The 22,848-nt window shown below is 32.4% G+C and overlaps 4 protein-coding genes across 7 annotated transcripts; all 4 read left to right on the top strand.

Moving 5' to 3' along the window:
* Nucleotides 1-800: 800 nt before the first annotated feature.
* LOC106772909 lies at nucleotides 801-5,398 on the top strand. Its single transcript, XM_014659540.2, has 7 exons — nucleotides 801-1,489; nucleotides 1,840-2,147; nucleotides 2,575-3,300; nucleotides 3,606-3,734; nucleotides 4,035-4,238; nucleotides 4,502-4,702; nucleotides 4,905-5,398. Exons 1-7 carry the CDS (start codon nucleotides 1,222-1,224, stop codon nucleotides 5,025-5,027), a joined length of 1,959 nt encoding a protein of 652 aa, XP_014515026.1. The 5' UTR covers nucleotides 801-1,221; the 3' UTR covers nucleotides 5,028-5,398.
* A 2,888-nt stretch (nucleotides 5,399-8,286) lies between these two features.
* LOC106773841 lies at nucleotides 8,287-9,058 on the top strand. The gene has a single exon (XM_014660598.2). It carries the CDS (start codon nucleotides 8,559-8,561, stop codon nucleotides 8,907-8,909), a length of 351 nt encoding a protein of 116 aa, XP_014516084.1. The 5' UTR covers nucleotides 8,287-8,558; the 3' UTR covers nucleotides 8,910-9,058.
* A 2,534-nt stretch (nucleotides 9,059-11,592) lies between these two features.
* Nucleotides 11,593-15,484, top strand: LOC106773656 ((6-4)DNA photolyase). Of its 4 annotated transcripts, none has more exons than XM_014660387.2 (14): nucleotides 11,623-12,078; nucleotides 12,191-12,262; nucleotides 12,375-12,455; nucleotides 12,608-12,778; nucleotides 12,848-12,919; nucleotides 13,122-13,205; nucleotides 13,306-13,404; nucleotides 13,489-13,572; nucleotides 13,829-13,915; nucleotides 14,051-14,122; nucleotides 14,202-14,315; nucleotides 14,463-14,550; nucleotides 14,641-14,736; nucleotides 15,133-15,482. In XM_014660387.2, exons 1-14 carry the CDS (start codon nucleotides 11,776-11,778, stop codon nucleotides 15,312-15,314), a joined length of 1,605 nt encoding a protein of 534 aa, XP_014515873.1. In that variant the 5' UTR covers nucleotides 11,623-11,775; the 3' UTR covers nucleotides 15,315-15,482. The 4 variants fall into 4 exon arrangements, with proteins under 4 accessions (XP_022642128.1, XP_014515874.1, XP_014515873.1 ...); XM_014660386.2 differs by having other exon boundaries at nucleotides 11,634-12,078; nucleotides 13,119-13,205; nucleotides 15,133-15,481; XM_014660388.2 differs by lacking the exon at nucleotides 14,641-14,736 and having other exon boundaries at nucleotides 11,612-12,078; nucleotides 13,119-13,205; nucleotides 15,133-15,484.
* Nucleotides 15,485-16,609: 1,125 nt separating this feature from the next.
* On the top strand, nucleotides 16,610-21,045 carry LOC106774265 (putative cytochrome c oxidase subunit 5b-like). The gene is made up of 6 exons (XM_014661198.2): nucleotides 16,610-16,886; nucleotides 16,960-17,048; nucleotides 17,307-17,357; nucleotides 18,248-18,314; nucleotides 18,438-18,517; nucleotides 20,562-21,045. Exons 1-6 carry the CDS (start codon nucleotides 16,748-16,750, stop codon nucleotides 20,622-20,624), a joined length of 489 nt encoding a protein of 162 aa, XP_014516684.1. The 5' UTR covers nucleotides 16,610-16,747; the 3' UTR covers nucleotides 20,625-21,045.
* Nucleotides 21,046-22,848: the final 1,803 nt, after the last annotated feature.

Below are 22,848 nucleotides of genomic sequence, written 5' to 3'. Positions count from 1 at the left end.
TGGTTAAAACTTATTTTAATAAAATTTATGTAAATATTATGTTCTTCTAATTAATACAAGCGTTTTTTTTTTTATTTTTTAGATATCTGATTAACGTGAAAAGAAAAACAATGCTTTGAGAAGAAGAAAAAGTAGGAAATTTAGAAAAATGAAAAAGTATATAATTATGGCTTTGCTTTTAAGATAAAAAAAGGAAATAAAGAAAGAATAAATGGAAAAATGATTTTGACAGGTGGCAGTTAGCAAAGAAAGGAACAAGGTGTGGTGTGTGGGGCCTCGGTGGAGATAGTGACCGGACCAAAATGTTTGAATTCTCGGTCCGACCACACCGCAACACAAACCCAAACATGAACAGAGAACTCTTTACTCTGTCTCTGTGCGCACCAAATAATTCTGCACCCTAACCGTTACGCCGCCCCTATTCATCACTACACATAATCAATGCTTCAAATCCTTCATCATCATCATGCCAAAATTCTTTCTAAAAATACATTTCAAGTTACCACGTGGATTTTTTGAAATTATTAAATTATATTTTTTGAATAAAAAATATTCTAATTATTATTATTAATTTAACTAATTATTATTAATTTAAGGAAGGATTTGTGATCTGGCAACACTGCCAGTATCTAGTGACTCTTGGTCACCCACCAAATGCAAACGGTTATCACGAAATCAATTTATATTCCTATTTTTTAATTTCATAATATTCATACTTACATTTAAATACTACAGAAATAACGAAAAGACAAGCATGAATAAATAAATTAAAAAAATAATAATAAACAGAGAAGAGAAAAGCAGAAGCGAGAGAGAGAGAGGAAAGAGAAACTGAAGAGAAAACAAGATAGGAAGGAAGAGAAGAGAAGGGAGCATTGAAACCGTTCGGAGAAAAATCGGAGAGGGCGTTGTTCCCACGGAACCCTAGCCATCAGCCTCCGTTGTCAATGGCGTTCTTCTCCGCCGTCTTTGCCGTCGGGAAACATTTCCGGCGACGTTGAACTTCCTCTCCTCGATTTCCCCGCCGCCGGAAATGGCTCCGGCGCCGGCGGAGAGCGTGGTGTTGTTCGCGTTAGATAGGGAGCCGCATGCGCTAGATCTTAATGTTATTTTCTTTCTAACTGACTGACTGACTCACTGACGAATCTGTTGCGACGATCGTAACTAACCGGGAGGAGAGGTCGTTACGGCCGTTACGGGCTGGGTGTTTCTCCGGCGGAAATGGCGAAGGGAGGGCAATGCTTCTTCGAGAAGCTTCGGCGGTGCGTTCGGACGGTTTTCTTCGTGGTGGCATTGGTGGCGTCGTTGGCGGTTACGTCGCTGCCGGTGGTTGTGGCGGTGGTTGACGTTTTGGTGCCGTGCTTTTTGATTTCGAACTTCACCTGTGTCAAGTGTTTCAGCTTCAAGGAGCATTTTCACCGTTACGCTTTCAACAGTTCCTTGATGGACATTCCGCTCGTTTCGGTCATAAGATCGCTTATCATTCTCTGTACGCGTCATTCTAACTCGTGGAATATTAATAATAATTATTACATTGCAATATTTTTGTCTTCAAGGCATTAATTGTTCTAAATCATATGTAGTTTATATTGTTCTAATTCAAATTTTATTAGTTTTATTAACTTGAACTATTATTGCTCTGCTTCAAATCATAGAGTTTATGTTTGTCGGAAATTCCGCGGTTACGCTTTTTTTTCTCCCTTTTGGATAAAGTTCCTCTATATATTTTTTTTTTGAGTGCATATATGATGGGGTTATATAATTTGTGCATGCTGAGTAGTGTAGTTCTCATGTTGGGTTTTTTTTTTTTTTTTTTTTTTTTTCCTGATGATTTTGCAGGTGTTTATTCCGTTTGTGATGCTCCTGCTCTCTCACACGGTCCTTACCTTGGAACTGTGACTCTGTGCTCCTTTCTGTCGATTGTTCTCCTTTCGGTCAAAGCTTGTGTGTTCACTGTAAATTCACATATCGAAGCGGAGGCTTCAGCTTCCTTCAGGAAGCAGAGACTTCATTTGAAGAAGCCATGGGGAATGCCTGTCTTGTTTCTTTCATCAGTCGTGTTTGCCCTTGGCCATACTGTGGTTGCTTATAGAACCAGCTGCAGAGCACGCAGAAAGCTCTTGTTTCATCGAGTTGACCCTGAAGCTGTAAGCTTAAAATACCTTTCAATTGTTTTGTTTCTTTAATTTCATAGGCTAGTGCATGTGTTATTTCTTTGTCTTTAACTTATTTTGAATCAAACGATTGCGATACTAAAAACCTTCTTCAGAGAAAATTTGTGAACTTAGTTATAGTTCCATATATGCCTTTTTATTTTGTTTTTCTACCATAAGGGGAGATTCATCTTGATAACTCACATCTGTCTTTTGTGCTGACCTTTATTGAATCCGATTTGAAAATCCATTTTCACTATGAAATAAAACCAAAATCACCTGTGGTATTTACATAAAGGCTTGTCTTGTCCAAAAAAAAAATCATTGAATCAACACGACTTACATTACTGACTTTTCAATTTTATTTTACTTTGTTTGTGCGCATGCTTTTGCTCTAATTTCTTTCTGTTTAATCAAACAGGTTCTATCGTGCAAAAATGTTTTCTCTGGCTATCCAAAGGTCCCACGATCTCCCACTCCTTCTGTTGGGAGAACCCCCAAAAGTGACTATGAAACAAGGCGAAGACCTTTTGGGACTGCTCGTGATGAAGAACTGCTTGTCAGATTACTTGCAAACTCTGACAGCTTATTCATTACATGCCAAGGACTTACACTGCATTACAAGCTAAGCTTGCCAGGTTCACTTCCACATTCGTTGTCTTCAATGTCCTGTATTGAGTCAAATTCTAGCCGCATTACTTCAGCAATGGCTGCTGGGTTGGCAAAACCTAATAAACATTTTATAAGTACATCTCCGAATGTCCAGCCACAATTGTACAGGAGCTATAGCAATCAATTCCATGGCCCATCACTACATGTTCCTCTATTGGATGGTCCTATAACTTCTATTATTTCTGAAGATGTCCCCGTTTTTCACCTCGATGGTATTTGTGAAGATGAAACTAATAAATTAGATTTTCAATCTATGGACAAAAATGCAAAGAATGTTGGCCAATTAGGTCTTGTTTTAATTCATGGGTTTGGTGGAGGAGTCTTCTCTTGGAGGCATGTGATGGGATCTTTAGCTCGGCAGAGTAATTGCTCAGTTGCTGCATTCGATAGACCTGGTTGGGGATTAAGTTCAAGGCCTCGCAGGGAGGACTGGGAGGAAAAAGAGTTGCCTAATCCTTATAAGCTTGAAACTCAGGTGATTAATATTTTCCATCTATTTAAATTGTCTTAAAAAATATTGTTATTTTCTTGTTCGTTGTTTTGATTATATTAAACATGAAACGCTCGTTGTGTATATCGGATTATATCCAAAGGCTACCCATTCCTATGTGGAGTCAATTTCTTATTTCGAAGGCCAAATCGAAAGTTGCATAGCTGTTAATTTAGGTTGCCCTTTTCCGCTTGGAATTTATATTCACTACCATAACTTCTTTGTAACCATTGTTAGTTTTCATTTTTTAATTCATGTTCCGTCTGTAACTGAATATTTGATATTTTCAGGTTGACCTGCTTTTATCATTCTGTTCGGAGATTGGATTTTCTTCAGTGGTGTTAATTGGGCATGATGATGGAGGATTGCTGGCCCTTATGACTGCACAAAAAAATAAATCATCACTGAATTATTTCAATGTGTGTTTTTCTTCTTCCTTGATTTTTGCAAGTACCTAACTTAGTGATTTCGAATGGCCAGAGTATGATGCTTAGGGTTTGTGTAAATGTAAATCGCTATGTGGTTTGTAAATTCAGCAACAATATGATGTGCTTTTTTGGTAGCTCCGTCTTTATATTTTCTAATGGTATGTGCAATCACATACATATTGAGTCTTCGTCAATACATGTATTAATTAACCATTGTCGATTTGCAATAATTGATGTGCATAATTCGCAATTCACTGTCTTTGAGTTTTGATCTGTTTTGTGTCCATTCAGGTTGATGTGAAAGGGGTTGTATTGCTAAATGTCAGCTTGTCCAGGGAAGTGGTTCCATCCTTTGCAAGAATTCTTCTGCATACCTCACTTGGAAAGAAGCATTTGGTTCGCCCTCTACTAAGAACAGAAATCACTCAAGTGGTGAATCGGCGTGCTTGGTATGATCCTACCAAAATGACACAAGAAGTTTTGACCCTCTACAAGGTATGCCTGTATCCCTTAAGCTTTATTTGCATGATATAAATAAGAACTGCTCAGTATTGTGAGCTTCATTTTTTCTGAGGTAACATGACTGGATGTTTTGGAATCAATTTTTATTGAGCATCTTAACATGATATTACAGTATAGTCTGCTACTTGTTGACATTATCCTTTTTTCCTGTGCTTCTTTATATTTTTCTATGAGCATTTTTTCTAGATTCAGAAACGTATTAACTAGTCTTATATGTAACTTTTTTTTTTGTTTAGGCTCCACTATTTGTAGAAGGATGGGACGAGGCACTTCATGAGATTGGTAAATTGTCATCCGAAACCATCCTTTCAACTAAAAACGCAGAATCATTATTACAAGCTGTAGGAGACATTCCAGTGTTAGTCATTGCAGGTTCTGAGGATTCCCTTGTTTCTTTGAAATCATGTCAAGCTATGGCCTCAAAACTTGTAAATTCTGTAAGTATACCATCTTGTTATAAATTTTCTGCAAAACTTGAGAATACTCTATGTATTAAGAGTGAAAATCAGAAATATAAAATGGACCGCAAGAAAACTAGGTTTGATACTTGTATTCAATTCCGTTCCACGAAAATTTCCTACTCCATTTTATCGCACATGATTAAAATTTCTAATGCTTTTCTTACCATTATACGTGCAGAGATTGGTTGCCATATCTGGATGTGGCCATTTACCCCATGAAGAGTGTCCAAAGGCATTGCTTGCAGCTATCTCACCCTTCATCAATAGACTCTTATTTACATCTGACTTGCAAAGCCAATAAGTTAATTTCTTTTAAAGCTGATCATACATAGGGTTGTTATCTATTTAAGGGTCCACGATCTTCCTTCTTTTTTTTCCATAATTGTTTTGGTTTTTTCCCTCCTCCCATTTCTTTCTAAACGATGTTACTTCAAGAGAAAGATACTAAATATCATCTTTCTCTGGAGTATTTTTTGACGTGTTAGTTTTAGGGCTTTAACCTTTCAGTAACTTCTCCCCATCTTTTCTCTCTTTTTAAGCTGTCAATATTGTGTTTCCTTTCATCTGCTTGTCATTTTTCCCACTTGAAGAGGGTGGAGAAACAGTATACATTTGTAAATTCATCACCAGATTGAGAATGAATATAGTTTAGCACTGTTTTGTTTCTGTTCACTGCACACATTTACTTCATACTTCCTACATCTTAAAACCACAGAATAAGTTTTAGTTGTAAACCTTTCAGTTGTAGGGAATTTTATCAAATTTATCTCTTTATGGATCCAATAATTTATTTATTTACACAAATAGAAGGCCTTAATACTAGGTATAGATTTTTAAATATGTATTTATTTTATAGTAAGTTATATTTTCATTGGTGTACCTGCAGATGCCATAAATGTCAATATGAGAATAACTTTAGCTGAGGTCAGATGGTTTCTATTAATACCTGCAACCCATAAATCCCATCACTGACACCCTCACAGTGCTAGAGTTCATCACAATTAATAAAACAACTGTATTGTTAGATTCTCATTTATATGCCAATCCCCAAAAACACACTCAACCTACAATACAGTTATAATATTCTGGAATATAATATACTCATCACATTCAAATAATTGAGGGCTACTTTCACTGTTCTTAAGATATATGTTGGACCCCATTCATCCTCTCAAAATAATCCTTATCAAGTACGACTTGATGGGCTCTGTCTGGATGACTCATGAATCTGTCCATGATGGATATATCTACATTCTAACCATATTTTATTTGGATGAAAATCAATAAACGATGTTGTTGCAGAATAGGTTTCTTGATGGCTCCAATCCTGATGACATGGTTCCTCAAAGTACTAAGGTCAGTCCCACCCAACATGCATTCTACTGACATTGTGACCTACATACTCTAAAATCAAATTGATCTTATCATAAGGGAAATCATTTTCCAAAGGTAGCCATATTTTGTATAGGAGATGGAGAAAATAAAAAAATTAAATAAGTTTCAATGTTCCTTCTACAAATATTTTAATATGATTTAATTATTATAATTAAGTAAATTTTATCCTGTTATAAATTTAAGACCCTTATTATGTGGCATTAATGTTTTTAATAAAAGCTTTCAGTAAAATTCGTGTTTTAAATAAAAAAACTAATTTAGATTTAGGATTTCAGCATTGAAGATGACGGTAATATGGTAATACTTTTAAAAAACGTATAATTAATTTAATCCTACATTTACTTTAAATTTGATTTTCAGTAAAAAAAATTGATGTAAAAATTAACTTAAATTCATATTCAACTAAAATTCAAAACATTTTTTTTTTTAATTTTATATTTTCAATAAACAATTTTTTATATAGACCGATTTTCTGTCTGAGTGGGTGTTAAGAACGTCCAATCTGAAAACAAATATAATGAGTAAATATGGAATAATGATAACAATATTTATAAAATTAATGGCGGCAATAAAAACTTATTGTTAGATATTATTATAATTATATTATTATTTGTTTATTATTATTACAATAAAATTGAAGATTAAGAGATGCGCTTTTACTTTTATTTTAAAATCATGTTTATTTATTGTAATGTCTCACCCATATATACAGTAGACACTATTATAAAACTATATATATATATATATATATATATATATATATATATATATATATATATATATATATATATATATATATATATATATATATATTCATCCTGAAATTTTTTATATAAAAATATACAATTACTTTTTAAGATTCAAAGTTTTCCAAAACACACATGAATATAATTAGAATCAAAATGTAATAATTAATATGAAACTCTTTGTTTTTTCTACCAAAGTTTATAATAAAACTTGTTGATGTATTGATTTTGATAGCAATTAACATGTAAAGGTAAAATAGTCAAATTAAACCCTAACAACGTATTATAACATTATATACTAGTTTTATTATTTTATATACAAATACAAATTAATTTACATATACTCAAACGTAATATAATTAAATAAGATTGTAAATCTTGAAAAAAAAAGTTCTACTATAAATTAATACTTAATATAATTCAAAGAATTATATCAATATCTCTTTTGTTTTAAGTCAATGCTTGAGTTAATTAAACGATTTAAGATGATAAGTACAATGATTGAACATCACTTAAGTCTTATTTGAACAATAACATCACGTTGAAAACAACTCAAACAAACCAAAATAAACATGTTCTTATAAAGTTATTCACATCCTTATTCAATCTACGTTTTCTCAATTAATAGCAATATAAAACAAACATTTCCAAACATATTAATAGTTAAATTCATACACTTTTACTCAATTTCCATAAGTATGCATGTCATTTATACTTTCATATACATTATAAAAATTAGAGCATCAGGTCTCCTCACTTATATTGAAGTGTGTTTTGTCAATAATTTATTAGTAATCTCTTTTTACTATTTGAACAATTGAGGCAAGTCTTCAAAGATAAATCATATATAGACAATATCTCTTACTAACCATCAATTTAAAAGAAAAAACAACTTAAACCACACATAAAACTAAATTTACTTACCAGATTTGATTGATTTAATATAAAATATGCCACTCAAAGCTTTAATCTAACACATATTTGATAATTAAAATATAATCTATATCTCAAACAAAAATTCAAAAGAAGAAAAAATTAACTAAAAAATAAATTCTAGCTTTTTAGAAACTTCTGTCACTTTGATTTTATTATAATAATAAAGTTAAAATTGTGTACTTAAATAAGATATACCTTTAATATATTTGTTTTCGTTAATAAAGAAAGATTTACTTTAACTTGAAATAATGTTATAAGGAAAACGGTATTTTCAAATATGACTTATTTTTTTAGTTTTATTCATTTCGATAATTTAAAAAAGATAAATCAATTTAATAAAAAATAAAACACATCTTCATTCTAAAATTCTGTATTTGAAAAAGTAAATGGTAACACTCAACATCTTAGAAAAAGTGCACTTAATATCTCACGAAAAAGTAAGAAAAGAGACAAAATAGTCAACATTATCTCCTGCATCTGCCACGTGTTCTTCCTTATCCACAATTATTCTCCTCTGTTACGCTCTCCACCAACCCAATTCTACACTCATATCAAAATTTCCTAAATACCTTTTCTTTTCAGCAATCACATCTCATATTGAAGATTCAGCTGATGCAGCGAATGACCTCATGGAATCCTGACACACCTGATAATTTCTCCACCTCAACTTGAACTTGTTTTCTTTTTCTTTTTCTCTAAGTTTCTAACAATCTAAGCAAAAACCAAACCCATTGTTCATCTCTTTTCTCTTACTCATGGCAACCACATTCACGTTTATCCAACCCCCAATCATCCGGGCTTCTGCGGGCTCGCCGGCAAAGCCCGATGCCAACAACAGGAAGCCCGTTTCTTCCAATTGGTGGGCCCCTCTCTTCGGTTGGCCCGCGGAAGCGGACTACATCAGCCCAAATCCGAGCAAAAAATCAGATCTGGAGCGAGAGCTGAACCGGCCCGGTTCAAGGTTTTCTGCTGGGTGCTTCACAGAGGAGAAGGCGAAACAGCTGCGGAAAAAAACGGTGGAAACGTCGACGTTTCACGATATCATGTACCACTCTGCAATCGCCTCCAGACTCGCCTCCGATATTTCGAAAGGGTACGAGAAATAGGAACTCTGTTGGCACCTTTTCAATTTTCAATTCGTCGACTTTAATTTATCTTTCAAAACTCTTTCAACTGTTCATGATTTGGGACACTCTGTAATGTATAATATTTCTGCATGATTCGTTTAATTATACTTCTTAGGATAATTAATTAATCTCTGGTATGTGATTATTTGGGTAATTAATTAATCTGACTCCGATCTCTTAAAATCTGTGATTGATGCACGCTAAATATATTTGGTTCATATAACATCTCATACTACTAATTCACATATGTACGATGGATTCATATAACTTATTGTTGTATTATTTTTTAATTTATTAATTAAATTATTTTAGATGATTATTGAAAAATATATATAATTTAGTAGGTATCGAAGGAAATATATAATGTGAAGCATGATGTACCATATATTTTATTATCATATATAGTCAATAAATATTGGAAAGTAAAATAATAATTTAAAATATGTTGAGTGATGAAAAAAAAAATATACTTTATTAAACTAAACTAAATTCATAAGAACTAAAACTAATTATTCAAATTTAATAATATTTATAGATTAAAAATTTATTTATTATCTTTTATTTAAATATAAGTAATCTATTTTTTTCTTATGAATATTAGATGAAAGTAATTCTAATTAGTCAATAAAAATAAATTTCAATATTATTTTTTTCTTAATTTATTCTTAACTAATATATAATGAAAAATAAGTTCTAGGTGTTTTTTTTTTTTTTTTGTAAAATTGAAAAACTAAAAATTATAATTGGAGGGCTGCAGATGAAAAGAGACAATAAATGAAACTGAGGAAATATTTAAAGAAAGACAAAAATGTTTATGCAAAATTCTGAGAGAGGATATGAACTAGAGTATTTAATGTAGCATCTGTTTGTTTTTTGTTGACTAGTTATTAATCTTTCTTTACTAAATTTAATTTTAACAGTCAATTCAATATCTTTTTAAAATTATAGACAGTATGCATTTTAATCTTTTAGTTTCGTTTTTTCTTAAAATTTTAATAATACTTTCTCAGAATTTATTTGTGATTTAGTATTTTTGAAAATGAGATCAATTATTTTTACTATTTTATGTAATATTAATTAAATTTTATATATTATTTTTTCTAGACCGCGTGGATATACACTGAAAATTGTGTATAATGATATCTAAATATGTACTGAAAACTCAACAAAACTATTGTGGCTGGTCTGGTTGAGTAAACTTTTATTTTCATGTATGTTTTCAATTAGAGTAGGAAGGATAAACCCAATAATAATCATTACTATCAAATAAGTCTAGAATTTATAATCGATAGCTAATATTCATAATGTTTAATTATTAATAATAGATAAAAAAATTAACCAAATGTTATAGTGTATTTCTTTTTGTGCAGATATACTGGAATAACTTTTAATCATAAATATAAGGATAAAAATATTAATAATGTTAAAAAAAAACGATTAAATTTTTATGTGATTAATTTTATACAATTAAATTTAATTAAAAATTGACTTTTTAAATCATTTATATTATTACAAATGGAATATATATATATATATATATATATATATATATATATATATATATATATATATATATATATATATATAATCTTCTCTGTTTTAGATAATGAGCTAATATTATATCATGATGAACAATTTTATTTTCTATTTCACCAATAATTTTTCTTAAGTTGTATTATCGCAGAATACAACTTTAATCAGTATGATCATATAATAATTTGGTGAAGTCAATGAAGAAAATGACATTTTGTGCATGATTTAATACATAATTAACCATTGCATAGAAATGTTCAATCACTTATCTAAGCACAGTTTTTACGTTCAAATCAACTTTTAAAGTAAGAGTTTGTGTAAAGATTATAACGATTCAATATGGAACACTATTTTAGGTTAATAAAAGATAAAATATTAAATTAACAGTATTGTGAAAACTTAAAAAATGATATTTTAGAACTAATAATGGATTAAAAATTAAATTAACTCTCTTCTTATTATAATACATAAGTTATAACTTGTGCTAGTATAAATATAGAAATAATTTATTATTTTGTAAAAAATAAAATATAGAAAAAAAGTAATTCTGTTAATGTTTTGTGTCATTCATGGTTTTAACATGTTTTTTTCTACAGCAATCTTTTCAGGAATAGTTTTTTAGTATTTAATAAGATAAATTACATGAAAAGGTGAATATTATTAATGTCATGAGAATAAGCCATCTTTTTAGGAATAGTTTTTTAGTATTTTATAAGATAAATTACATGAAAAAGTGAATATTATTAATGTCTTGAGAATAATAGCACTTCTTTTATTTGGTAAATAGAAACACTTGTTAGTAAAATATTCTTAGAAGGACAAAATTACTTTTCTCCAAAACGATAATAAATATATTTTTCAACTTTTATTGAAATTTTCCTGAAGTATATTCTCAAAATTAATAGTTACGTTTTTAAAATTTGGTTGTTCTTATATATATTGATTAAGATATAAATATTCTTGTACATATTTTTGGATAACCTTTTTATATTAACGATAAATTAAAGCAGTTTAATAAAAAAATAAGCCAAAATCGAATTAATTGAATTCACAGGAGCAATAACAACAGTACGTGGCGTAAAAACCGCAACGTGGCATATCAGGTACCGTTACATTTTCTCTATCGAAACACGTTCTAACCTACGCGGTGTGCGTAAACCAAACCCCGAATCACGTAAGGTTCGATAGGTGAATTCGCGGCGCACGTTAGAAACAACAACTTCGTATTTCATTATGAAAACGTAAATTGGTGTTTAAGGAAAGGCGCGAAGAAGAGGATTCGGTTCAAACCTTCACCTTTGCAATTGTGCTGATGGGATCCGGGTCGGGTTCTCTGGTGTGGTTCAGGAAGGGCATTCGGATCCACGACAACCCGGCTCTCGAGTTCGCGTCCCGAACTGCCTCTCATCTCTACCCTGTCTTCGTGATTGACCCGCATTATATGAAACCCGACCCGAATGCTTTCTCACCTGGGTCATCGCGCGCGGGTCTGAACCGCATCAAGTTCTTGTTGGAGAGCCTCGTGGACCTGGACCTCAACCTCAAGAACCTTGGCTCGCGACTTTTGATTCTCAAGGGTGACCCAGCTGAAGTCGTCATTCATTGCTTGAAGGAGGCATGTGTACAATACAATACATCCGTTATCTCTACCATCGATTTCTTTCTTTCTATTGTTTGCAAAATTCAAGCTAGTTGTTTTGTAATTTTGTTTATGATTGTTGCTTCAGTGGAATGTCAGCAAGCTGTGCTTTGAGTACGACACTGAACCGTATTATCAGGCTCTGGATGTTAAAGTTAAGGTACAAATGTTGTTTACTTGAGATGTTTTTGTTGTTTGAGAATCTTACTCCTTGTTTTTAAGGGTGTGTATTTGGGGTGTGGCTATTGGCTTTACTGGGTATGTGTTTACAGAACTTTGCACTCGCTGCTGGAATTGAGGTTTTCTCTCCTGTGAGTCACACACTCTTCAACCCCACGGATATTATACACAAGGTGAGTTTGAACCTTCAACAAATTGATCTTATCCTACGAATGAATAGTTTTTTCCTTTATGGTTGGATTCCTAGGTTATTCATTGTTATTATTGTTCTGATTATGTTAACTTGTGATCAATTTGTTTTGTGTTCTTGCTAATGCCAAAAAAGAACGGAGGGAAGCCACCCCTTAGTTATCAATCGTTTGTCAAGCTTGCTGGGGAGCCACCCTCTCCTCTCACAACCGTGTACTCTTCACTTCCTCCAGTTGGCCATCTTGGAAGTTGTGATATTTTTGAAGTTCCTACCATCACAGATCTTGGATATGGAGAAGCTGAACAGGTACGTGAGCGTGTTTTATATTTTAGATCATACCCCTTCTGTGCACCTAATGGTAGAAGTTTTGTTCAGGATGAATTCTCTCCCTTCAAAGGGGGTGAGTCAGAAGCATTGAAGAGGTTGGATGAATGCATGAAAGACAAGGTACTTTCTACACTCTAAGTTTCAGCATTCAAAAATAACAACTATAATCTCAATGCTGGGATGCCAATTCATCAGTATTCACATATAAGATTGATGTTTCTTGCTGAAAGGTCAAGTGCATGTAATTGGGGAGGCAACATGGTAATGTAGATTCTTTTAACCAGTATCATGCTTTGGTTTGTTGTTTTTATGATCTTAGAAGTGGGTGGCAAACTTTGAGAAACCAAAGGGCAATCCATCTGCATTTCTGAAGCCGGCAACAACTGTTTTATCACCGTACCTGAAAGTAAGTCAAAACCTGTTCCGTTTGAACTGTATTAAATCACACAAAGAACCTTGTTGAGATCATTTCTACATTTTTTGCCTTTCATTCATTTCCTATGCAGTTTGGTTGTTTATCTTCAAGATATTTCTACCAGCGAATTCAGGATATATATAGAAGTATGCCAAAGCATTCATCACCACCTGTTTCTCTTTCCGGACAGGTCCTGCCATCTCCTGAAGTTAATATCACTTTATTGTTTTCAGAATTCTGCCTTGAGGAAACTGAAGCTGTTTGATTTTTGCAGTTGTTGTGGCGAGAGTTCTTTTACACGGCTGCTTTTGGGACTCCAAATTTTGATAGAATGAAAGGCAATAGGATATGCAAGCAGGTGAGATTAGAAGATGTTGTTGCTATTGTATACAGCCTCTAAGCATAAAGATATGACAATTTAGCTCGTTATGTTTATGCTTCAAGAGTATTTATTTTTACTATTCTCCATTCTACGCAAATCCTTATATTATTGTTGGTGTGTTGAATCTTGGCCTATTATTATGCTATGAGGTTGATGTCAGATTAACACTGCTCTGTTAAAGAAAATGTGATGCCACTTAATTATTATAGATGTCACTTAAAATATATTGTAGATTCCTTGGAAGGATGATGATAAACTGCTGGAGGCTTGGAGGGAGGCTAGGACGGGATTTCCTTGGATTGATGCTATCATGATCCAGGTTTGGATTTGGGCTTTGACATCCTCTTCCACATGAAGCAATAATAAAAGTTGTTTTGCTTCAAATTTGTGTACCTCAGAGCTATTCTGCCGCAATACGTTTTTCAGCCTTTTGAATCCGTTTTTCATGTTGTAGCTACGCAGATGGGGTTGGATGCATCATTTGGCACGACATTCTGTCGCATGTTTTCTAACTCGAGGCGATCTGGTACAAGTACTTTAAATAACCTTGCCAAATTATTCATGCTAAGCTATTGGATACTGACATCTGTTTTTGCTGCTGACAGTTTGTTCACTGGGAAAAAGGACGGGATGTCTTTGAGAGGCTTCTGATTGATTCAGATTGGGCAATTAATAACGGAAATTGGATGTGGCTTTCTTGTTCATCTTTCTTTTATCAGGTTAGAAGTATACTTTGTTCCTAGTTCTGAATTTTCTGTGGAAAGTGACTGCATTGAACTGGATTTGGCTTTTTTGTTCATCTAGGCTTCTGTTTCATGGGTTAAATCCTGAACATTCCTCTGACATGTTTTGTCTATCATGATCAGTACAATCGTATTTATTCCCCAACCACATTTGGTAAGAAGTATGACCCTAATGGCGACTATATTAGGCATTTTCTCCCAGTCTTAAAAGGTATGTCATTGTTCCCTCACTTCCATCTTGTTCTACCATCTAGTCAACTTTTCTTTTGATAACATGTTAGAACTGAAAATCTACAAGCAGATATGCCCAAGGAGTACATTTATGAACCTTGGACTGCTCCTAAAAGTATTCAGACCAAAGCAAATTGCATAATTGGTAAAGACTACCCAATACCAGGTTAGTTGTAACATTTGTAAAAATTTCAAGTGTTACTTTAGGTCTCACGTTAGATAAAAATAAAAAAATAGAACACTATATAATGATAAATATCATTAACTTATTGTCTTAAAGTTTTAGATAAAGAGTGATATCCATACCTTGGACTTAGATATCAGGGGAAGATTTCTTTAGTTTGGATGAGGAGTGCTAGGAAGTTATATTTCTTTGATTTATCTATCTGTCGGCAGTTTTTTTAATAAAGCTGATATTTGGCTGCAATTGTTTTATACAAATTAACCTTATTCTATGAATGTCTCCTAGTTTGGAACATATTTTTCTGATAAAACATAACACGTATTCCTACCACATCGATTTGGGATTCCATACATACTTATTCTCTGAGCTGTGTTTCAGTTGTTTCTCATGATTCAGCGAGTAAAGAGTGCCGAAGGAAAATGGGGGAAGCATATGCATTGAATAAAGAATTGAATGGGTTGGTTGGTGAAGATGATCTGAAAAACTTGAGGAGGAAATTAGATGAGAGTGAAAGGGAAGAGCCTGAAGGCAAAAGATATAAGCAAAAACTGATTGGCTGAGCCAAAATTTTAGGAAGTTGCAACTTAGACTTGTAGGGTTATTTTTTAGCATTATCAAGAAATTTGTATGACATGTATGTAAAAAATGAAAAAATTGTGTCCTTGAGGTTATTTTAATAATGTCTATGAAAATGGAAAGGAGAAAAAGGAAAAGAAAAGTGAGATATAAATAAAGAAGAAGAATAAAACAAAAGTTTTTATATTGTTTGATGGATAGAACAAATTCTACTAACTTTTTTTGATGTGTAGAACAAAGAAAATTTAGAAAAATGTTTGTATTAATGGGAAAATATTTAGTTTAAAAAAATATGAAAATGTGTTGTATTAATTTTTCTTAATACAAATTCATTTATTAGTATTTATTAATGTAATGAGAAAATATCCTTTTTTTTGCCTTCATTTCTGCATTAGAAATAAAATAAAGAATTGAAAATATCTATAAAAGTAAGAGCTGGAATAAAAATCCGTATAAATAAAAAATGCTGAAAAATTCACTATACTTGTTTGAAATAAAGAAAGAGAACGTGAAATAAAGAAATAAAATTATATTATACTAAAATATTTAACAAATTAAAAAACTTATATTTCACTAAATTCAAATTTTGTTATATTTTTCTTATTAACATAAAGGAAAACATAAGTGTGTTACTTTTTGAACATTTCAAAAATAATACGAGTTGTTATTAAACAGTTTAATTAAAAAAACAAATCTTTAAAATATAATTTAAATAATTTAATTTTTCAATTCAACGTAAGAGATATTAAAAAATAAAAATTAAATGAAATACTTCTAAAAAGTGATATGTTTTATGCATATAAATACATATATATTAAAAATAATTATACTCAAGAGTAAATAGAAAACATATAAGAAAATAAAAAATTCTATTATATAGTATTAGAGATAAATGCTTTATTTCTTCATTTATCGAAAGTCTCTCTTTCTGTCCCTCACATGCCAAAGTCAAACCCCTACTCACCCAATTTGTCTCAGAGCTTAATTTAAATGCCACTACCATACAAAAATAGAATAAAGATTTTTAACATTGTTAATTTATTATTTTCATTTTAACTAATTTAAAATTATGCAAGGATCATTTAAAAATTTTATTTAAATTAGTTTAGGTAATGATGTGAAACAACTTGCTCTAACACGTGACATAATTAAATGGGTGAATTACTCTAAGAAGTTATTTAATTTTATCATATAAATGACTATTTTTGTAAATTGGAAAGATTAAAATTTGAAATAAAATAAATGGAAATATGTAATAATAAAATGTAGTAAAATTATAACTTTGAGCGGTCGATGGGTTAGGAGCAATCGAAAGGTAGCCGAAGAGAAAGAGAAAGGACGATCTAGAGTGAAGCAAGTAGTAGGAGGTAACAACTCCATTTCCAATTTTCTGACTGGGTGCGACCTGAGATCAAACATGTTGCGGAGGTTTCTATCTTCCAACCTAAAAACCCTAGCCGCCGCTTCTTCCTCCTCTCTTACTTCCCGATCTGCTTCCGCCGCCGCCAGATTCCCCGCTCTTTCTCGCTCCTACCGCTACTTCTCAACTCAATCCGGTGCTCTATCTTCCTCTTTCTTTATTTTCTCTTTCGCCAACCGATTAATTCGTCTTATTTTTTCTTCTTATAGAGGATGCTACTGCGATCAAAAAGAAGGTTGAGGATGTAATGCCTATCGCTACCGGACACGAGCGCGAGGAGCTTGAAGCTGAGCTCGAGGTATCTCTCTCTCTCTCTCTCTCTCTCTCTCGATTCAATCAAATGCACAGTGTGCTTCGTTTGCGGGTTTTGTTAATAATTCTAGATTATTTATTCTTCGTGCGCACACACGAGCCTTATGGTTAAGGTTAAAATATTGAAGAAAGAGATATTAAGCAAAGTGTTATTTCCTGTACACTATTTGAGTTGAACCAAGCATTTGAAGGGAGGTTCTCATTGTTTTTTTTGTTCTAACTGTTGTCTGATTCTTTTGATTAGGGAAGGGATATTCTTGAAATAGACCATCCCGAAGGTCCATTCGGCACAAAGGTCAGTCTTATTGCTTCTCTATTTAAACTGTATTTTAACTAATGTATAAGTTTGTTTTCTAGGAATAGCATTGATTTCGCCTTGGGAATCTATAAGAGTTCATAAGTGATGTTCGTTTCGATTTTCATTTCATCTTTTGTTTGAGATTTATTCTTGTGTAGCAGTTTTCCATTTGAAGGCTAGGAAACCTTCTAATGCACTATTTCCTGGTAACACCCCCTCCAGGGCGTACACCCTACATGTGACTATCTCTGCATAACCTGAACAAGCGTTGCTGTAACTGTTGAGTTTTGGAATTTACTTATTAGAAGGTGTTTTCGATGTTGGTATGACCATATTTTTTAGTACCGCAATTATGTGAAGAGGTCTTGATTGTGAAAAACTTGAGTATTTCTTCTTCTAGTGTAAGATTACATCTAGAAGCAAGCTCCTCATAAACTGTTGATATAAAAGCCTCTGGTACTCTCTCATAAACCATTGTGTCAGTAAATGATAATCCTTGTGCTTAATGAGGTTTTAGTCCAGGAGAGAAGTGTGAAAGCGTTGTTGATGCATAATATTTTGACGTCAGTGAAATTCATTGAGCTAAGCTTGGATAACAATATAGCTGTTAACACAGACACTAATATATTTGCGTCAATTGATGAAATTTTATCATCTGAGATTGTCTGAGCCTTTCGTATCCTATACCTTCTAATTGTATCTTACATAAGGTTCTTAATATTTCCCCTTTCATTTGATTGAATGAGCTATCTGCCTGTGTAAGTATTCATGTTTCTTTCTCTAATTCTTACCAAATAGTTTGGTCAGATTCACATCGCCATATTATTGATAGTGATTTTATAAATGCTTCATCTATTTCTGCTTTCATTATTTGTTTTGGTTCATAGGAAGCACCTGCCATTGTAAAATCTTACTATGATAAAAGGATAGTTGGATGCCCAGGCGGTGAAGGCGGTGAGCATCAAAATATCCCTTGTTTCTCTTAATTTGTGTGAAGATTGCATCCCATCATGATGAGAAATTCTTGAATTCTGGTTGTGGTGTTAATGAGGGGGTGAACAACTTGTTTTACTGCAGAGGATGAGCATGATGTTGTCTGGTTTTGGCTGGAGAAAGGCAAGCCTCATGAATGTCCTGTGTGCGCACAATATTTTGTTGTAAGTTCAGAATGATGCTTAAAATATCTATTACTGTTGCGTAATATTTTTGTGGTGAGTGTAGAATCAATGAGTCATTTATATCCTGTGCTTTCACTTTAGACAGAGATGGAGTTGAATGCCAAGATAATTAGGTATTTAGATTGAAAACTCTAGTTGGGTGCTTCACTTGTGCGCATCGATAGTTGATTGTCAAGCACCGGTCGCTTAGTGGTTGTTGTCAAGCTGAGGCTGCTCGTATATAATATATATGGAGCAGTTTTTAACTCCCGTAATAACTCAAATATTTCTACAATCTAATTTCTTTAACTAGTTTTAAATATGATTATCTGATTTTGTTGCACAATTATGGCGTTTTTAGTTTATTGCTGTGAGATAATTCTCATATTAGCCCAAATATATTATAAAATAGTTGATGGAAAATGAGAGGTTTTCAATCTTAACAATGTATGTATTTTAAACATTGAATTTTTATTATCATCCATAAGGTAGATGGTTTAAGGGTACATTTGGGTGAATAATATAATTAGAAACTTATTCAATTAGCTACTACCACATGAGAGCTTATGTAATAATCGTTATCTCGGTACTGTATGAGAAACTTATTGAAATAATATATTAAGAGTTGATGGGTCTTTTATAAGTCACTTCCATATGCTTAGAACAAACACCCATCTATTTTCACTTTGACTACTATGATGATGAGATAATCCCAAATAAATTCAATGGAGCACTTCCAATTGCCCGTAAGTTGAGTACCTATTTTTGACCTCAAAGCAAGTGACTAGTCAAACAACAAAACCTTTTATTAGAATCAAAATTTTGTAAGCTCCTGATAAAATTATTAAACTCTTATAGTTTATTTATATTTATGCAGGGCTTGTAACCAAAATAATATTAAGAAATCATAATCATGGTATACAAAGTCCAAACTAAATAATATTCTTATCATAGTTTCCACATCAAATGTAATGCCATAAAACAATACAGTGCAAACATTCTAACTTTGTAACAAAACACTGAAGGGACAAAGTGTGACAGTGATAAAATTAAGTTCCTGTTTCGACAAGGTTTTCCATAAGAACCTCTAGGAAAAAAAAGAGAAGAAAAAAAAAAAATTGACTTCTCCATTAGTTAAAATTAACTTCTAATTGACTTCTCTCATATAATTTCACTAAATTTTGTTTTCTAAGTTGTATATGAAGTTAATTTGAACTTATGGAGAAGTCAAGTTAATTTTTTTTTTTCATATTTTTCTCAAAATAGAAGTTCTTTTGAGAAGCTTGTCCAAATGGACCTTAAAACGTAAAAGTTCATAAAGTGAAAAGTAAAAGTAACCAAAATTCCAATCTTTCAGCATCTTTGTTTCCACTAACATTATCATTAGATAAGAAGACGTGTTCAAAGGAAGAGAAACCTGAAGGCTCACAACTCACGAGCTATAGCTGAAAATGCACAATAGCCAAGAAAGATCTGGGAAGCCCAAATGAAAACAGTGGAATTTTGTGGGAGCAGTTTTAGGCATTTTATTGAAACTAATGGAACTGGCAGCAATTTTTTTTATTTTTTATATTTTTATTTTCAACATGCTTGCATGGTCCTATATAAGCTCCTCATTGGAGTTCAACCGTGCCCAAGTCTATGATGGAGTTGTTTTGTTCTGATCCTGGCTCAATGCGTTAACTTGTGTAAATTCACCTGTTAACCCTCGAGTTTGGCAACCATGGGCCAGCTCATCTTGAGCAAATCAATTTGTTTGCCGAATGCTCCGCAAGTTCCTCAATTATTTGTAACATCCCAGGAAATAGTTTGAAAATCTATAGGAATTTGATTTTGGCAATGTCATCAATATGATTTAGTGTAATGTGAGTTGGTGGTTGCTTCGGAAACGCATTAGTTTTTGCCTAACTACTGTCTTGTCTTGTGTCCAACTTTCGAGAGCAAAGTTTCTCCTCCCTGTCAGCTATTTAGAACATTAATGGACAATAATCAAATAACTGTTTACACATGGACACTAATTATTCTATCTTTTTTCCCCGAACAGCTTGAAGTGGTAGGACCTGGTGGACCACCCGATGGACATGGCGATGATGATCACCACCATTGATTGATCATTCAATTTTCCATCTGGAATAAATTCTGGGAACATGGAGAGACATTGTTTAGCATACACTCCGGCCTTTCAAAATGCTGTGGCCTATGTTGGTTTTGATTTGTCTGTATGGTATGGCAACTTTTGAGGTAGTAACTTTCTGCGATTGTTTGAACGCTGTATGCTCATTTTTTTGAGCTATCATGGTGCTAGACTGTTTTTATTGGTTGCGAAATAATTGATACTCCTTGATGATTTCTTAACTGGTTTGAATTTCCGGATTATGTTTTGGGGAGCAGGGAGAGAATTCCAAGAACGTGACTTCAAATTGTTTAAAAGGTGTGAGCCTAACGGCGAGGAGGTCCTCTCGCCACTAAACAACATTTTATGTAGTAACGGTGGTTGCTTTTAATCATATTTTCCCCATTTTGTTTCAGCCTATTATTTAGCAGCTCTACTCGTTTTGAACTATTAATCATATCTTAAAGAATCATCTTGTTGAAGAATCTTTTTTTCGCATGAAAGGCCATGTGAAATGGTTGTTTTTTTCCAAGTTCTAACTATTTGGAACGTTCACATGGCTACAGAATATCTAGCATCAGAAATAGACGTACAATCCGTAGTATGCAAATAATGTGTATGATTACAAGTTTGATTACACCGTCATCAACTCATGATTTTATCTCGTTGAAAACTACAACCAATTGGTTTGTATATGTATTGTGAATAAATCTTTGCAAGAAGCTTCATGGAACAATGGCCCATGAAGTCCTTAACTCCGTCTTATTTTTTCGTAGAAATAAAGTTCGTATTTATCTTCAGATTAAGGGTAATAATTTATATCCCCAAAGTTAGAATGCAGGATTTAAGATTTTATATTCCTAATTAATGTACAGAAAGCTTGGCTCGATCATGACAGGTGTAATATTTTACTTTCCTATAGAAAAAGAAATATATGTTCTATTTGAAACTATGTCCTTTTCCAATAAAACAAAGGGAAAATGGTGGTACTGGAGGGTATCGGAGAGTTTATCACCTGGAAGAATATAGAAATAAAAGTATACACATAACACAACACAAGACACTATTTTTTTTTAATTTCTTTTTCACCAAGAAAAAAGGACAGAAAAGAAAAATATTGCGAAAGGTTATACCGAAATTCGAGAGAACAAAATAAACGAAAGAAAAAGTAAGCACTGAAAACTAATGAAATGACAACTATATATTCTTAATTCTTAGAAAGATTTATCCGAAATGCTTAGAGTCGTTTATAAGTAGTGCCCTTATAAAGGTAACATAAGAACATTGAAGTAATGGTAATGGAGTCCAAATCAAGTAATTAGCATCTGAACAGCATTGATTCAAAGCATAACACACAATCTCATGCTAAAAATGACAAAGGACACATTTAGTCACTTTCCTTTCAAATTGAAGTTATAAGGAGTAGTCACCAACCTACATCTATATTTTTTCCCAAGTAAAATTTTCAAACACCTCTCATAGTATTATTCCTTCTCTCACATTTCGCCATATAATTAACTGCTCAATGTATTCTCAACACTACTATTTATGTTCACCAAACACAACCTTTCATAATCTACAAAACCAAAAATTAACTAAGCTTTTGTACCTTTTGCCTTGATACTTCTTGTTCACCATGCATCAACAAGCTTCTTTTTACACAGAAATTCCAGGGTTAACCATTTTAGGTTGATTCAATCCGACAGCAACATATGACAGAAGTTGGATTCCAAGTAAGCATGAAGAAGGAAAAGAAAATTGGAAAGTGAGAGCAACTATAAAAAAAAAAGTATGCAGGGAATAACTATAACTTGCAACTCAAGTTATTGCAATTTACTTAACATCTACTCTTCAACTCAAACTCAAATGTCTCCTTTGACTACTAGGCTAATCTCCAGAGTCTATACAAAATGGCTAAACTTAAACTCTTAAAAAAAAACGAACCACACATATCATTCTAATTATTTTTATTATTTATTTTCTAATATTTTTAAATAAAGAGTTAAATATGTTTTTGATTCCTTAACTTTCAGTGAAATTTGAAATTAGTCCCTCTTCAAAAATTTTACCTAATTTAGTTCCCTAACTTTAGAAATGTATGAATTTAGTAATTTTAACTAAATTTGGTTAGATTTATTTGATGTTTCAAGCATTTGAGAAACACATTAGATCAAAAATATATTTAACCCTTAAATAAATAAATCTTCATATTTTTTTA

This window comes from Vigna radiata, chromosome 9 (genome assembly GCF_000741045.1).
Source record: "Vigna radiata var. radiata cultivar VC1973A chromosome 9, Vradiata_ver6, whole genome shotgun sequence".
Classification (NCBI taxonomy): domain Eukaryota; kingdom Viridiplantae; phylum Streptophyta; class Magnoliopsida; order Fabales; family Fabaceae; genus Vigna; species Vigna radiata.
The sequence above is the reverse complement of the archived record's forward strand: the minus strand, read 5'-3'. Positions and strand labels throughout refer to the sequence as shown.